General features: G+C 41.4%; 1 protein-coding gene across 4 annotated transcripts in view; it reads left to right on the top strand.

The window, feature by feature from the left end:
• Nucleotides 1–18,198, top strand: part of CERKL (ceramide kinase like) — a 99,885-nt gene that overhangs the window by 36,289 nt on the left and 45,398 nt on the right. For 3 of the 4 annotated variants that reach the window (XM_008178305.4, XM_008178304.4, XM_008178308.4), the window contains exon 2: nucleotides 13,401–13,640. The exons of the other annotated variant lie outside the window; for it this stretch is intronic. In XM_008178305.4, coding sequence (XP_008176527.2) covers nucleotides 13,401–13,640 — 240 coding nt within the window. The remainder of the gene's footprint in view (nucleotides 1–13,400; nucleotides 13,641–18,198) is intronic. 4 annotated transcript variants of the gene reach the window in all.

Genomic DNA, 18,198 nt, shown 5'->3' with positions numbered 1-18,198 from the left:
AAGTGTTATATAAACAGGACAGGTGAAATATTATCATGTAAAGCAACCATAAACACATGAATAGATCTAGGTTTACAGTTTATGATTAAAACTCTATCTACACAATATACATAGACATAAAATGTAAAAACTTAAATATCTTAGAAACAGTAGCCAATCAGTTGTTTTAATTGTCATATTTGAATTCAGCACATCAAAATACATAATAAATAGCATATTTTATCTCTGAAGCAGACGACTTCTCAAAAATTGTAGACCAGTGTTATTTTTCCTCTATATTTTTCCTTCTTTTTGTGCTTGAGACTTATAGATTGTTATAGAATTTCTTTCTGTAATTCAGTGTAGCATTGCACTTTTTATACCATGTCAGGAGATAATGCACATATGGTTGAAGAACTGTTCAACAAATGCTTTATTTTAATATTCTTGTTAAAATATACATAGCAACAGCCTGCTAAATTCTGTCACAAATATTCTTAATTTTCAACAAAATTATTTTTCTTATTTTTTGTATCTGTTTTGATCTTTTTGGCTCTAAAAACATAGTTTGTTCAAAAAAAAAGAAGTTTAACCTTTTAAATAATTAAATTTTGGTTTTCTATGTACAATTAAATTGTATTCAAATTTTAGTCCCTTACCCCACAGTTTTATCTCAGTGTGTGGTGTATTCAAACAGAATTTTGTATTAGTAGATTAGATCGTCCTAAATAGCAAAAAATTGTAGGATAACCCCATTGCTTGAAAATCTAGTACAGCTTAAGTAGGTGTATAAAACGCGTTGTTAAAAATTCATATATCAGGCTGGCTTATTTTTCATGCTGTATTTGAAAAAGTGGACATGTGCAGAAACTGCGAGTACAATTAGCGTCAAGCAGCTAAATCCAGCTCTAATCCTGTTTACGCTCTACATCAGACAGATGTGCCAAGATTGATTTAGACAAGCCTTTGGCTTATAGTAATAATATATATATTTTTAAAAAGATCCATACATTATTCTATTTTTGTTATACCTTTTGCTAAATGTTAAGTGTTGTTAATTTTGCTACTCGTACTAAATACTGTAACCTACTTTATGCTGGTCTCTTCTCTGCTCTCATGGTGACATGACAACCTGGCGGGAGAGATTATCTTTATTCCTTGTAATTAAATTGACTTTTTCTTTTCCAGAAGATACACCAATAGGAAGTGGGTGCTGAATTAAATAAATAGCATGATATCTAATAGATGTATACTTAAATCCCTTGCAAGAGCAGATGGTACCCAGTATCTTTCTAAGTAATGTGAGAGGACAGTTAATGTTCTGAAACAGCTAGCAATAACGAACATGATACTAATGAATCAATAGTTCTTAAATGAAAAGAAAAACTGCATATCTAAGCCAAGATTATATGTCTGTTTAATGTGAATTTGGTTACTAGATCACATCTGAAATATTTTTGTTTGATAGATAATGCAAATGAAGTTTTATAAGTTCCATGATCTTAGTTGGATCTTACACATTTTTATTTTTTCATTTTATGAAAAAGTTATTCTTTTTACCACACAACAACTATTCAACCCACCTAGGGGATTTGTATGTCTGATTCCTATTAATTTTAGTGGGAAATAGGTATCCAAATCTGTTAGGTATCTTTGAAAATCTCAGCCTAAATATATTTCAAGTATATTTTTAAAGTGTGGCCTAGAATATGTCCAGTTCAATTTAGAACTGAAGTTTAAATTTTGACTCTTACAAGAAAATCTTTTTTGGGGGTCTAATCTGCATATAAAATGCATGTATTTGTCTTATTAGAGAGTACTATATTTTCTTTATGAAAAAGAGAAGGTTGGTATTCATATTACCAGCCCAGGAATTTGACACATTTAGAGCCAGTGGAGGGTAAACAGGACTAACTTAAAACAAACAGTGTCAGGTTTAAAATATTACTGTTAAAGAAATGTTCTTACCTACATTATAAACTTCTTGCATTTTGAAAATTAAGGATTTTTAAAATCAAATTTGCATTTTATTATTTTGATTTGGTTTTTTTACTTTTTTGCCATTTACTTTTCTTATACAATGGAAATACTAATTTTCACTTTTGTTTGCAGTCTGAATTTCAGATTCTCATGCACTATTACAGGGGTGCCAAACTGTGGCTCGCAGAGCCCCCCACAGCCCCTCCATTCTCTGCCTACCAGATTTGCCCTGCAGTGGTGTCGTGGGGCTAGTGGCTTCTGTTAGAGATGACTGGTGCCTGCTGGGAGTGGGGGCAACAATTTAAAGGTTCAGCCCGCCAACAGCTTGAGTCAAGCCCCCCAGACATGCTCCCTTTCCCCTCAGCAGCCCCTCCCTGCAGCTCCCAGGTGTTAGCTCTTCCTGGAGATGCAGTGACAAACAGCTGGGAACTGCAGGGAGGGGACACTGCTTCAGCTCCACAGGAAGAGGCATTAGCTCTCACTGCAGCTCCCAGATGTTTTCTGCTGCCTCTCCCCATGGCCATAGATCCCAACTTGCTGGCTCCAGCAGCTGCCTTGCAAGGAGGGGGCCCGGTGGCACCATGTGACTGAGAAGGGCCAGCACACCCTGGCAAAAATCTGGTGGGGCACATGACCCCATGTGTCTCCCCCCTCCTTCCCCTCCAGGTGTTGCTTCTGGCTTCTGACCAGCAGGGGGAGAGGTCTCAGGGCTTCAGCCCCACAGGGCATGCCTGCCGGGGCTCAGAACTTCAGCAGGAGCAGCCCTGAGCCCTGGCAGGCATCTCCCACAGGGCTGAAGCCCCTAGCCCCGGCAAGAACTTCTAAAGGTTGTCATATACGGCTCGGAGGGTCAGTAAGTTTGGCCATCCCTGCGCTATTACAGTGTAGCAATATTTGTGTTACTTGCTGCATAGGGGAATAGTTTAATTTAAACAAACCATTTGCATTAGAAATGATTTATTTAAAGAGAATAAATAATGAACACATTCCTATTACGCTGGGTGTTAAACACATTGTTAGCAAATACATATGTGTTAGACATGGTATATACCATATTAATAAGTATTCAGTGTATTATATATATATGTTGGTAAGTTATGTTAACTGAAAGTATTATGGACTTCCCACAGTTCTGTTCACCCATGTCAAGCATTCCACAGACTTTGCAAAGCTGAATTCAACTTTGGCATTAGAAAATTAGGAAACTTGTCAAAGAAAAGATGCATGTATACTTTGTACCAAGTACAGTTAGAGTATTTTCATTGCTCATCAATGTACTTGGAATGTAATGTTCAAAACAAGTTATGGGAAAGTACAGGAAAGAACCAAGAACAAAGGAGGTTCAAAATAGTGGTCTAAACTTAGTTTAAGTTACATGTAAAGAGTTTTGTAACTTGTAAAATCATACTATAAATATTGCTTGTTGAAATGCATATCTTTGAGCATTCCTTCTATACAGGGAGCAGGCTGTAAGAATTAGCTTCCAGAAGGAGGGTATTTCTCTCTTTTTCATACTGTATTGCTTTGTTGTTAACCAAACTTACACAAATTTATTGTCCGTTTGGTCTCTTGAACATTTTAAAGAATGACCCATGAATGTAGTCATACAATTGGCTACACCGTTTAGTCTATACACACCAATTATAGTTAGGGCTGCAGAACAGTTTGCTTTATGCCAGGGGTCGGCAACCTTTCAGAAGCGGTGTGCCGAGTCTTCATTTATTCACTCTAATTTAAGGTTTCGAGTGCCTGTAATACATTTTAACATTTTTAGAAAGCGGCTTTCTATCAGTCTATAATATATAACTAAACTATTGTTGTATGTAAAGTAAATAAGGTTTATAAAATGTTTAAGAAGCTTAATTTAAAATTAAATTAAAATGCAGAGCCCCCCCAGACCAGTGGCCAGGACCCGGGCAACGTGAGTGCCACTGAAAATCAGCTCGCGTGCCACCTTTGGCACGCGTGCCATAGGTTGCCTACCCCTGTTTTATATAATTGTTTAGCAGTCTTTAATTACACGATCTCATACTATTTTTTTCCACAGGAGCCCTGCATCATTCAGTTCAAAGAATGGATGGTGCTCAATTAGTGATCAGCTATTCAGTATTTTGTTTTCTCCTTCAGTGGGTGGGCCCAGACCTGCCTTACTGCGTACTATTCAAACCCTGCCCTGAGGGCAGGATTACTAATTTCTTCTTGGACTTTTCTATAGAGTGCATCACAATAGTATCTGAGTGTTTCATAAATATTAATGAATTTACTTCCACAACACCCCTGTGAGATGAGGGTGTATTTTTATTCCCATTTTACAAATGGGTAACTGAGGCACATAGAGATTAAGGTAAAAAGTTTGACGACCTGGGAAATATCTGTATTTTTTTTATAAATATTATTCATACCTCTGTGTGTCATGGATTACTTGCTCTGGGGTAGGATCAGAGGGAGATGTTAAAGAAACCAAGCAGAAAAGGCAAAATAATGGCAAAGATAAGATACTGTCATGAGAATACAAAGGCTCCATAAGGGAACATTTTGGGAAACTATTAATTGGTTTCTGCTTGGTCCTTCCTGACTGGCAAAGTTTACTTTTCTGAGATCGAACCTGAGATCAAAAGGAATACTAAAACCTTACAGGGTACGTCTACACTGCAGCTGGAAGCGAGCCTCCCAGCCTGGGTAGACACACAAGCTAGTGCACTGAACATAACAGTGTGGACATTGCAGCTTGGGCTCTCAAGCCCAGATCCCCTAGGCTTGAAAGTCCAAGCTGCAGTCCAAGCCACAATGTCCACACTGCTATTTTTAGTGCTCTAAATCAAGCTCTGCTACCTGAGTCTATCTACCTGTGCTGTGAGGCTTGCTCTCAGCTGCAGTGTAGACATACCCACAGATACTATCCTGCAGAAAGGAAAGGGGAAGTTGTCTGTTGCAGGCTGACACAGACTGGCTGAGTTGTTCTGCAGCAAGCAGGCTGTACCTTGGTCCTGAAGGAAACAGGAGACACTAAAGTTAAGCCATTTCTACCTGTGTGATTGAGGGGAATGTCAAGTGTAGGTAAGACAATATGCTTATTGGTCATCTTATTGCTTTAAATCCATTTTTCTGAGAACTGTGTACCTTTTTGTCAAATAAATCACACTTTGTTGTGGAAGATGCTGCTTCTGTGTCACTGCAAGGTGTTACTATCCACAGGTTCCTAAAGAGAAATTTGCAGGTGCCAAGCCTATTGAGCTTGCTAGGTATCACAGTTGGCAACCAGAGGGATGTAACCTGGAGATGTTTGGATAGTGAGGTCCCACCCTAAAGGGCAGGGGAGGCAAGGTCCTGTCACTTGAAAGGGGTGTGTACTTGGGGGACTAGAAAAGGATTTTGGAAGGGGCGCTTCCCTAAGATGTGACAGAAAATATCCATTAACTTTAGGTGCCTGATTTGAGACAGCTAGGACTTTATACTACAGAGAGCTTGGCATTGTGTAGTATGTTCAGATCATAGTTCCTATTGACTTCAATTGCTGCTCTGAGTGGTCAGCATTTGTGCAAATCAGACCCCAGGATCTCAAGTTGGGGACCCAGAAAATGAGGAAGAGTTTGGTTTAGTGACTTATCTAGCATCAAGTAGGAACCGTATAGCAGAGGTAGGAATAGAATCCAGTTCTCCAGGGCAGCATTCAGGTTTCTTAAGCATGAAATCATTAATTCTCTTCTTGCAGTCCTCTGCCTCATTCACTACGCCTCTTCCAACTTCTGTAACAAATGAGACAAGGGTATCATTGAAAGTAGCCTCACTAACTATTCAACTCATTCATGCTCCCTGTCCACTCCATCTACTGTCTGTTCTGCATTCAGATCGGGTGGTGTCCTTCACCCTGCTGTGGTGTCAGCATGGGGAGCATAGGAAAACCAGTAATGTTACTCTCAATTTTGCAGTGTGCAGGAGCAATTTCAGGGAAAGTTCTGCTCAGTCATTGCAGTCCTGAGCTAGAGTGTTATCAGTGCAGATGGACTCTTCAGTTAATTTAGCAGCCAAACTTTTAACAAGTCTCTACTGAGCCTCTGAACTGTTCCCCCCCCCCCCCCCCCGCAAAGGCTTAAAACTTGGCCAGATCTGCGTGTTTTTGAATAAGAGACTCAGCTCTGACACAGAGGCAAACTCCCTGGCAAATATCAAGTCCCTGTATCAAAGAGTGGAGATACTAGAGCTTCTCAGTGAGACAGTTGTATGAATTTTTTTTTTATGTTAAAGCAACATATTTTCCCCTAATCTCAGTCTCAGAAATGTATGAACTGTTTTAACTGGAATCTGCAAAACAAACAAATAAAAACCAGAGTGAGGCAGGAACTTAATGTGGAAAATTTCAGTCTTAACAATTTAAGTTTGACAAAGTTTTTAATACCCAAAACTGTGGTCTTACAATGGGAAGGATAGGACAACCATAAGGACAGGCAGTGGTACCTGCTCTGCATGGATACTGGTAATCAGCGGCAAGGACACCCACTAACTTCTATGATGTAAGAGCTCTTGCCCTTGCCTTTTTCTGTTAGCGTCACCTCTCTATCAGATTCATAAGTCTTGCAAGGTTCTTGTGCATCTATTCAATACCAGCAGAATACAGAACTTGGAGGTGGGGGGGATTTTGATCTCAGAATGTTTTTAACTCCCTTCTGAAATCTGGTGGTTTTGCAGGGGATCAGCCCACTACTCCTACCAATATCCTCAAAATTCAGCAGAGCCCTTTCTATGTATAGCATCCACAATGAGGTACTAGTATATTGCTTGGAAATTTATGAGATAACCTTAATCTCCTGCACATCCACACTCCTGCATAGTCATGTAAGGTGTGTTGGGGTTTGTGTGTGAGAGTCCTCACTCCCTTCTTCTGGAGACACATGGCTACTTTCTTCTGACAAGGGTGCAGAGGGCTCCTTTCTTCTCTCAGCTGTCTCTTCCTCCTCACAGTTTACCTCTGGGAACTCAGGAACATATTCCTTTTGCATTTCCATTCTTTTAAGTTTATGCTCCCTTTCCACATTCCTTTCTTAGGCTGTTGCTTTTCTGCTTCTAGCTCCTTCTCTTGACCTTCATGCTTTTGATTTTCCAACTCTAGTGTTCTCTGGTTGGCCTTCTCTTGCTGTTGCTTTTCTTCCTTTCTTTATGTGACTCTCCACTATTTCCAGCTTTCTGGTCTTCTCTGCTATTTCCAGCTTTTGGACCTCTATCCTGGTCAGGTCGAGATTCAGGGCTGCCTTGCTGGAAGCTGTGTCAGGCTGGTTTTTCTAAACCTATACCCCCTCAGGCTCGGGCTCTTTGGCTGGATCAGTCAGATCTCCTTGCTGCTTATCACATTCCATGAGTAGAGATCTCATTCCTTCCACGTTTTTCTCTGTAGTATTTGAGCCACGGTCTGTGCACAGTTTTTCCAGCTGCTTTCTGGTATCTTTAGCATATGTCTCCTGTTTATTCATCCCGTATTTTTCTTTTGTTTTTATTTCCCTTACCCAAAATAAACAAATGGAAAATAACTATTTCCAGTCTTCTCATTTTTGCATCTGTGTCTGTATCACCTAGAGTATGACCCTTAGTTAACCAGCAAATGGGGTGGAGAGCCCGCCAACTATGCCACTGTGCTGCTTCCTGCGAGTACTACCCAGGGTTGTGAGGCATGTTGCTACCAGCTGTCATTAGAGTGAAGAAGCCTTTTCTGTGCCTTCTGTGGGTCAGCTCCCCAGCTCTATCAGCCATGGACAACACAAGCATTCCTCTCTCTCAGACTACTCATGCTCTGGTCCTTCTGCAGGTTAGCAGTAGGGACGCTCCAACCCCCAAATCTTCGAAGTGTCCAGCGCTGGTCCACTGGACACTCAGATAATTCACAAACACCCTGTTCCCAAAGGAACAGTGCACACCAGCTTATCAGTTACACCTCGCATCATCACTCTGTTTATCATACCACACTTAGATATGTTTGTGGCACTCTACCCCAAGCAACCCTGGGAACCCATATTCACCACTGTCATATAATTATGATATGTTTCATACAAAGCATGCCATGTAAGATATATAAAAAGCCATGACCTGCTGAAACCCATTATTCTGTCCAAATGTGTATATCGTTAGTGTGTATCAAATTGAGATTTTTGCTGCATGGTTGTTACTGAAATATGTTTTAAGTTTGCTAGTAGCATACAAAGAAAGCAAAACACTCACAGGAGCGTATGACAGAATGTACTTAACAGCCATTAACAAGTAGGGGAGTTGTAATCAAGGGATTTACAATTCCAGGACAGTTGTGCAAGCACCGTACAAGGGGGACTGCTTGATCCTATGACTCCATTGCACAAGACCAGGGGACTGCTCAACTGAGGGACTCAGGGAAGCCCGTCAGGGTATGTCGAGACAAGTGTCTTCTAGGCACAGAGACTAAGGATGTAAAAGAGAGAACAGTGGCTGCATGTTTTGGCCTCACTCCCCTCAGAACTCAACAGCTGGAAACACATCTGGAAGGGGGAAGGTGGTCCCAGGCTGGAGGAGAATTCCAGCCTTTGTATTGAAGATCTGTTAGCTGCCTGTGCTATCTATCCGGGTGAGACACTGCTTGATTCAAATCCTGTTTAGTTTATAGAACTTAGATTGTTCACTTATTTTTTTTCTTTTAGTAATCATCTCTATCCTTTATGCCTACCACTTATAATCACTTAAAGTCTCTCTTTTTGTAGTTAATAAACTTTTGTTTTACCTAAAACAGCGTGTTTTGGTTGGAGTGCTTGGGAAATCTGCTCAGGAACAAAAACTGGTGCATGTCCTCTCCACATTGAGGGAAGGGCAGACTGAGTTATAAACATATACTGCTCAAGCTTCTGACCAGGACAGGATGGCATAGCACTGGAGTGCAAAGCTGGGGGGAATTGGCTGGAGCCTTGCTATTGTTAGTGCACGAGTGGCTGGGAGAAGCATTCATGTAACTCAGCTGGGTGTGTCCCTGCCTGTGGATGTCTGTATGAGTGTAGTACCTACCAGAGGTTTGCAACTTGTCACAACAGCATAGTGTAAGAGGGAGCCAAGGTTGATAAGCCAGAGGACTCAGTGGTACCCTAGTTCCAGGTTGCACCCTGGGAAGACCCATCACAATGTTTATAATGAAAAAAAGCAAATGTTTATTTAACAAAGAGGAAAGTTTCAAATGATAGCAAGTAGAAGTATTGGAAACAAATGGTTACATATAAAATAAAAACATACACATTCTACAACCTAGACTTTCTTAACTAGTTACTGTCAAGTCTTATAGGGCAAAGTTCACCCCAAATCCTTCCAACATATTACAGCCAGGCTTGGCTGTGATCTTCCATTCATGAAAAGCATCCTTATCATCTTCTGGTGACCTGCCTTAACTTGCATACCTCCTCTAGACAAATTCCAGACTGGAAATAAGGTGTAAATTTTTGAGAGAGAGTAATTAACCAATAGAACAATTTAGCAAGGGTCATGCTGGATTTTCTGTCACTGACAATTTTAAAATTTATATGAGATGTTTTTTCTAAAAGATGTACTCTAGGAGAGTGGACAAACAACTGAACGTGAGCTCTCAGTGCGATGTTGTAGCAAAAGGGCTAATGTGATCCTTGGATATATAAACAGGTTAGTAGAAGTAGGGAGGTGACTTATCTCTGTATACAGTCTTGGTGAGATCAGTGTTGGAATATTACTTACCGTTCTGGTGTTCATATTTTAAAAAGGATGTTGATAAATTGGAGAGGTACAGAAAAGAGCTACAAAAATTATTCTAAGGCTGAAGAAAATGCCTTGCAGTGAGACTTGAAGAGTTTTTCTGTTTAGCGTATTGAAAAGAAGATGGAGAAGAGATGTGATTACAGTGTAAAAGTTCCTTCATGGGGTGAAAATGCTGGGTTCTAAAGGGCTTTGTAATGCAATGGAGAAAGGCATAACCACAATCAGTGGCTCGAAGCTGAAGCCAGACAAACTTAAATTAGAAATTAGGCACAAATATTTAACAGGGAGGTTAATTAACTACTGGATCAAACGGCCAAGGGAAGGAGTGGATTCTCCATCTATTGATGTCTTCAAATGAAGACTGGAAAATATGCTTTAGCCAAACAAGTTATGCATCGGTCAGACATAAGCTATTGGTCTCAATAGGATAACTATGTGAAAATTAATGGCCTGTGATATGCAGGCAGTCAGATTAGATGATATAATGGTCCCTTCTGGCATTAACTGAGGAGTAACTCTAAGGGCTTGTCTACACTTGCAAGTGAGAGCGCATTAAATCAGCCCTGGACACCCTAACTCCTGAGGTGTCCACACTTAGAGCGCCTGAACTCGGTGGCTGGAGCACCCCTGGTAATGTGTTGCTAATTTTCACCATTCTATTAGGTGATCCAGGGCCAAGTAGAGTCAGAGAATCCGAGACAAATGTTTCCTCATAACGTAAATTCTTCCCAAATTGTTTTTAGATTATCTGCTAAAAATAAGGTTTGCAATTCAGTGGATTGATGAACTTTCTGGTGCCATTCCTGGTCCATTACACTGTGAGAACAATTGAGACAAGTTACTTTCTTTTTCAAAGTGGGGTATCTCTTCTGAAGTCCTTGCTCAAACCTTAAAGGTTATATAAAAAAAAATAAAGGTTTCTTCTTCAGCAATCCTAGGAAAGCAAGATTTGCAACCTCCTCCAGGAAAAAAAAAAATCCTTTTGCAATTTCTCCCCCTTTGCTTCAAGATATTGCTAGTGGCAGTTCAACAAAATCTTTCATGATGTTTTCTAAAGAGGAAGGCACAAAGTCTTTCTTTGAGACTTAAAAAGCTTTCTGAAGTAAGGGCTTTCCCTCCCCCCCCCCCCCCCCGCCCCAGGAAGGGGGGAACATTGGAGTTGTGACTAAACAGAGGATACAGAAACACCTCCCCCAGGGTTTAGGACAGAGGTGGGCTAACTACAACTCGCGGGCCACATACAGCCTATGAGACTCTCCTGCCCGGCACCTGAGCTCCTGGCCCGGGAGTCCAGCCCCCGGCCCCACAGCCTCAGCTCACTGCGCTGCCGGCACAATGCTCTGGGCGGTGGGGCTGCGAGCTCTTGCCTGGCAGTGCAGCTGCAGAGCCGCGGCCTGACCCGGTGCTCTGTGCTGCGTGGTGGTGTGGCTGGCTCCAGCCGGGCGGCACGGATCCCTATCCTGGCACTCTGGGCAGTGCGGCTGTAGCGCCGCCAGACACCAGTGCTCCAGGCAGCACGGTTAGGGGGCAGGGAGCAGTGGGGGTTGGATAGAGGGCAGGGGAGTTCCGGGTGGGGGTGTGGATAGGGGTCGGGGTGGTCAGAGGACGGGAATGGGGGGGTTGAATGGGGGCAGGGGTCCTGGGGGGGAATCAGGAAGGAGAGGAGGGGCTGGATGGGGCAGCGGGGGGGCAGTCAGGGAACAGGGGGGGTTGGATGGGGCAGGAGTCTGGGGGGCAAGAAGCAGTGGGGAGCGGGGGCGGATAGCGGGCGGGGGCTGGGCCACACCTGGCTGTTTGGGGAGGCACAGCCTCCCCTAACCAGCCCTCCATACAATTTTGGAAATCCGATGTGGCCTGCAGGCCAAAAAGTTTGCTCACCCCTGGTCTAGGATAATCTCTCGCATGTCATCCCTACCCAAACTCAGTTTGGCTTTGAGGAATCTACTCTCTCTACTTTCTGATATGAGAGTAGGAGGGGATAGGCCTGCATAAGCTTTAAATGGGTCAATGGTACTTTTCAAAGAGTTATTTCAAGGTGGCATCCTCAAGGTCAGCTTTCATAAGCATGCATCCCAGAGACTGTCTGGCATCCAAAGATACATTAGATAGGGTTACCATATCTCATAAATAAAAAAAGAGGACCCTCCACGGGCCCTGGCCCCGCCCATTTTCTCACCCCTAGCCCCGCCTCAACTCCGCCCCTTCCCCACCCTAACTCCGCCCCCTCCTCCCTTCCACTCCCAGCCAGGGGGAAAGGGCTGCCCCAGTGCTACCGGCTTCAGGGTTTGCCGGGCAGCCCCCAGACCCCGCACCCCCAGCCGGCGCTTCCCCAGCGCAGCTGGAGCCCGGGAGGGGAAGCACCCAGCCGGGGGCGCAGGGTCTGGAGGCTGCCCGGCAAACCGTGAAGCCAGTAGCGCTCGGGCTTTGGGCAGCCCCTATGCCTCCGGACCCTGCGCCCCCAGCCGGGCACTTCCCCTCCCAGGCTCCGGCGGCGCAGGGTCCGGAGGCACAGGGGCTGCCCGAAGCCGGTAGCGCTCGGGCAGCCCGGCTCTTAAACAGAGCGGAAGAGGAGCAGAGCCTCCAGCTGCGGGGGCTCTGCGTAACTTACACTGTGTCAGTTACACAGAGCCGAAGAGGAGCAGAGCCACCGCGGCTGGAGGCTCTGCTCCTCTTCGGCTCTGTGTAACTGACACAGTGGCGGCTGGAGGCTCTGCTCCTCTTCGGCTCTGTTTAAGAGCCGGGCTGCCCGAGCGCTACCGGCTTCGGGCAGCCCCCGTGCCTCCAGACCCTGCGCCCCCAGCAGGGCACTTCCCCTCCCGGGCTCCGGCGGCGCAGGGTCCGGAGGCACGGGGCTGCCCGAAGCCGGTAGCGCTCGGGCAGCCCGGCTCTTAAACAGAGCCGAAGAGTCGGGGAGGAGCAGAGCCGCAATTTTCCCGGACATGTTCGGCTTTTTGGCAGTTCCTCCCGGACGGGGGTTTGACTGCCGAAAAGCCGGACATGTCCGGGAAAAAGAGGACGTATGGTAACCCTACATTAGAAACATTTCTGTAGCCTTGATATAGTGCTCCCAATCCATTGCCAGTCTCCAGGGTCTGAGGGTTTGAGTTGCTACTAGAATCTCAGGATGTTTTGTTCCAAGTCAAACTTAACTGAAAATTTAAATAGAAGTTAATAATACCAGTGACCCAGTTCTGGTTTGGTTTATTTTGTATGTTTCTGTGTGTGAGGGTGGGGGATGTTTGCTTTCTCTGATCTAATATTTTCTAGTGTTCTCACCTAGTACCTTTCTCATTTCTGAAGAGCATGCAGTTATACCAAATGAGAAAATAAAGTTGGCATACTGATAGCTGCTACTAAGACCATGCAGTGATTTAATGGACACAGAGAGCTTGTTTTATGAGACTGAATTTAGGGATGGAGAGATTTACAGAATGGAGGGATATAAATACAACTTTCTCTAATTTCTAAATGTAAAAAAGGACGTTCAAGACCTATAAAACAATGCTAATTTCTTACAGTAGGATATTAAACTTGAATACTAGAATACAAAGAACACAACCAGTGATTTATGCAACTGATGCATAAGTCAAAATTTGAAGATGTAGACCAAACAATTGAAATATAAAACGTTGCATATATAATATATAAGGTTTCTATCCGTGCGAGATGTGGGTTAATACACACTGTTAATATAGCTTTCGTTCTTTTAACAGGTGATTCCAATATGAACTTACCATGTAAAGAGGAGTTTGTTGAAATGAAAGATATATTTTCCATAAAATTGAAACGTCGTCGTTTTGTAGGACAGAAGAAAGGTGGTGTATTGTTAGGTATCACAGTTTTTGTATGCCTGAAAAAAGAAAATAAATTGAAGGACACTGCCATCAATTTTAATAATTTAAGTGAAGACCACTGTCATTCCTGGTTTAGATGTTTGAAGGAAATTTTGAATGGTAAGCACTTTTTTCAAAGATAACTCATTTCTAACTTCATAATAGTTTTATTATGAGACTAGTTCTGTAATATGTAATGTTGTATGTGGGTTACTGTAGTCTTAGAACAGCTTATTGTTTGGAAAGTAAAAGGTAAATATTTCAGTATAAAGGACACAAAGATTACAGTTGTTGAAACCTTTTGCTCATTAAGGAAATTTATAAACTTGCTTATTGCAATTTAATGTAAAATTTAAAAAGAGGAAGAATAATAGTAAAATATCTACATTTACAAAGTAAACAGATTAACTGTGGAAATGTGCTGTACTGTTCATAATATTTCTACAGTCGTTTATGGTAAAGTATGAGAGCAATTTGTTGAATTAAGAAAGAATAGGGCTGTCAAGTGGTTAAAAAGAATTAATTGCAATTAATCACATCATGCTGTTTAACAATAATAAAATACCATTTATTTAATAATTTTGGATGTTTTCTACATTTTCAAATAAATTGATTTCAATTACAACACAGAATACAAAGTGTACAGTGCTCACTTTATATTTATTTTTGATTACAAATATTTGCTCTGTAAAAACAAAAGAAATGGTATTTTTCAATTCACCTAATACAAGTACTGTAGTGCTATCTCTTTATCATGAAAGTTGAACTTACAAATAAGAATTATATACAAAAAATAACTGCATTCAAAAATAAAATAAAATAATATAAAACTTTAGAGCCTACAAGTCCAATCAGTCCTACTTCTTGTTCAGCCAATCGCTCAGGCAAACAATTTTGTTTACATTTGCGGGAGACCATGCTGCCCGCTTATAGTTTACAGTGTCACCTGAAAATGAGAACAGGTTTTGCATGGCACTGTTGTAGCCAGCGTTGCAAGATATTTACATGCCAGATGCACTAAAGATTCATATGTCCCTTCATGCTTCAACATGCTGATGCATCAACATACGTCCATGCTGCTGATGGTTTCTGCTTGATAACGATCCAAAGCAATGCGGACTGACACATGTTTGTTTTAATTATCTGAGTCAGATGCCACCAGCAAAAGGTTGATTTTCTCTTTTGATGGTTCAGGTGCTGTAGTTTCCACATTGGAGTTTTGCTTTTTAAGACTTCTGAAAGAATGCTCCACACCTCGTCCCTCTCAGATTTTGGAAGGCATTTCAGATTCTTAAACCGTGGGTTAAGTACTGTAGCTATTTTTAGAAATCTCATGTTGGTACTGTCTTTTTTTTTTTGTCATATCTGCAAGTGTTGTGAAAGTGTTCTTAAAACAAACATGTGCTGGGTCAATCATCTGGGACTGTTATAACATGAAATATATGGTCGAATGTGAGTAAAACAGAGCAGGAGACATACGATTCTCCCACAAGGTGTTCAGTCACAAATTTAATTAGCACATTATTTTTTTAATGTGCATCATCATCATGGATGTATGTCCTCTGGAATGGTGGCTGAAGCATGAAGTGGCATACAAATGTTTAGCATATCTGGCAAGTAAATACCTTGCAATGCCGGCTACAAAAGTGCCGTGCGAACACCTTATTTACAATGTCACCTGAAAGTGAAAACAGAAGTGTGCAGCATTATCTCCCGTAAGGGTAAAATAACTTGTTTGAGCAATTGGCTGAACAAGAAGTAGGACTCGGAGGAATACTGAATCCAATGTTTTCCATATTTTAATGTGACCATTCTTTTAATAAATGGTAGTTTATGGCCTTCTCCTGTTTCTGTTATGTTAAAGACAGGTGATAGATCTCCCTCACTCTGTCAAATATAGAGATGTCGAGGAAGTTTTTGACAAAAGATTTTCACCAGAAAATGCCAGTTTGTCAAAACCAAACTTTTTGCAGGAGCATATCCATTTTGATTAAACTTTAATCTGAAAGGTGTGTTGGGTAGAGAGGGAGAAGGAGAGAGAGACCTGTCCCCCTAGAATAGCCAATAGCAAAGTGATCTAGTGGTTAGGGCACTCACCTGACACATGGGGGAGACAGGTTCAAGTCCCTGCCTAAACTACTAGGCTAAAAAGTCTATCTCCCTTTCTGGTCAAATGAATATTTAATTTATACACCACAGGACAGCTGCAACAGGAGAGATGGAGAGAGACCCACCCCAGTAAGCCTGGTGGTTACAACATTCACCTGGGATGTGGGAGGTCCAGCTTCCAGTCCTTGCTCTGAATCAAGAGGAGCAGAAATTAGAATTTGGGGACTGCCACATCCCAGATGAATGCCCTAACCACTAGGCTATTGGCTACTTTGGGTGGTTTCTCTTTGGAAATATTGAAACATCTCAATTTGTTCCTGATGCAGAACTGGAAAAAAATTCTAAAATCTCAGTCTTTGCAGGACAGGAAAACTGTTTCCCACCCAGCTGTTATCAAAAGCGGATACCAGTGAAAGCAAAATAATGTATATATTACTATTTCTGCTTGCATTCTCCTCTAAATTTTCTGAATAGGAATATTTGAGGTGTTTCTCATCTTCCCTCTTCCTTAAAGGTCCGGCGGGGGCTTTACCCTTAAACATCTAAATATGCAAAAGTGAAAAGATTCCTGCAGATCTCAGAATAATCGTAAGCGCAGGCTACTTTCATAGAAGCCGCAAGTGCCTGTGCTTTCCTCTGTGAGTTCCCTGCATTCATCAGGAGCTGTGATGCCATATGTTCCCCAATGGCAGCTGCACTATCGCCTACTCAGGTTGCTTTGGGTTCAGCCAGAAGTAACCCCTTTGTGGCTTTTCAGTTGGAACCCCCCTGGACCTTAGAAAAGTATTATGTGCAATGTGGCTATTTCTAGCTCTTTTGTCAGTCCCATTCCCTCCGCAGACCTGCAACTGTGTAATGTTTAGGTGTCAGGGGAGAATACACATTATCTCTCCAACCCTCTGTGGGTATGGGGAATCTACAGCCTTAGAGTACCAAAGAAAGCCTGTGTAGTTTATATGTCATTTTAAAAACAAATAAAACAAAACAAAAATACCCACACCACAAATTTTCTTGTTTCAGTTCTGCAATACAAATTCACTTTTGAAGACAAATCAAAGAAATAAGACAACCTCTCCCCATAATTATATCTAGAAAATCAACAGAGACAATTTTTTTTTTTATTGTTTAGGGGTAAAATTTTCAGAATTTCCTAAGTCCCATTCACTTTCAATAAAGTTCAGGCTCTTAAGTCATAATAGGTACTTTGGAAAACTTTACCCTGATCGGCCATGAATGTTCATGGCTTTGTCCCACAGCTTGTTTTCAAAGCAACATTATGAATGGCATCTTTACAAAAGCAACTCATTGGAAATCTCTCAAAAGTTTTGTTTTTATTTTTTACAGTGACAAAAAAATCTGCAAAGTAAAGTTTTGTGCTTTTTAAAAAAAAATATTCCCAATTATATGTGCCTCTCTCATTGCATTGCATCTAGAACTTAGATGAGGTTTCAGGTGAATTGCATTATTTACATGGGTGATGTTTTATTACACCTAGGCTGGAGCAAAGGAAAAGCAGGTGGGTTACCAAAGTAACTGCATGTGTACATGTGAGCAGCTAACGGTAAACATGTATTTTTATTGGGCACAGTGGCTAAATATTAATGAAGGATGCGTTCCTAATAATCTAACATAGATATAATTACTGTTTTCTGTACCCTATATGGAAAAAGTCAAGATTTTGTTGTTTTTGTTTATACAAACTACAAAAAGTTTAGTATGGGTGAATTGACAAGAATTATATTTTGAAGGCAGTTCTGATGATGACCTCTTGAAAACCTTTGCTGAAGTGCAAAATAAACATTATTTTTATTTTGCCTTTTTGTGGGTTGTTTTCTACATTAATGTTCCTGGTATGTGGTATTTTCCCCCTCACCAGCCCCCTTCATCCTCTTTCTGAGTAGTATTCTCTATAGCAGTGTTTCTCAACAATCGGTCCATGGCCCGGCGCCGATCCTCAAGCTCTCCCTGACACAGTTTAGGAAGGCAGCAAGCCAGTCCCTGGTATCAAAAAGATTGAGAAACTCTGCTCTATAGCTTCCAATTTGTGTGTAATCACATATGTTCCAAGAGTATCTAGTCTGTAGAGAGTGCAGCTTTCTGAGAACTTCAGTTCCAACTCTATCCTGTCCATGTTACAATGCTCAGCCTCATCATAGCTGAACACCTATGTGTAGTTATTTAGACCTCTGTTTTATATTGTATTTTCATGTATTCTGTAGTGCCTCAAATGAAGAATAAGTACATACCTTATTTTATGTTTTCTGAATTAGACTCAACATTTTCAGAAGGATGACTTTTGCTTTTATTCATATGGGTACATACAAAGAAATAAGGCTTTCTTTCAACAATGTGTTTATTTAAAAGAATATGGTCTTTAGCACAAATTAGTTTATGTTCTGTTAAATGTTAGTAGGAAACAACCAAAAGATCCAGAAAAGAGATGTAACAATACTCAGCAATATTTTTATCTGCAATAATATAGATTTCATATAACTCCAAAATAGACATTTTTAGACATTCAGTAAAAGTATATTAGAAAGCCTTTAACTTTTTGGCCCTGAGAGTTTAA

The sequence above is a fragment of the Chrysemys picta genome, chromosome 11 (genome assembly GCF_011386835.1).
Source record: "Chrysemys picta bellii isolate R12L10 chromosome 11, ASM1138683v2, whole genome shotgun sequence".
Classification (NCBI taxonomy): Eukaryota; Metazoa; Chordata; order Testudines; family Emydidae; genus Chrysemys; species Chrysemys picta.
The sequence above is the reverse complement of the archived record's forward strand: the minus strand, read 5'-3'. Positions and strand labels throughout refer to the sequence as shown.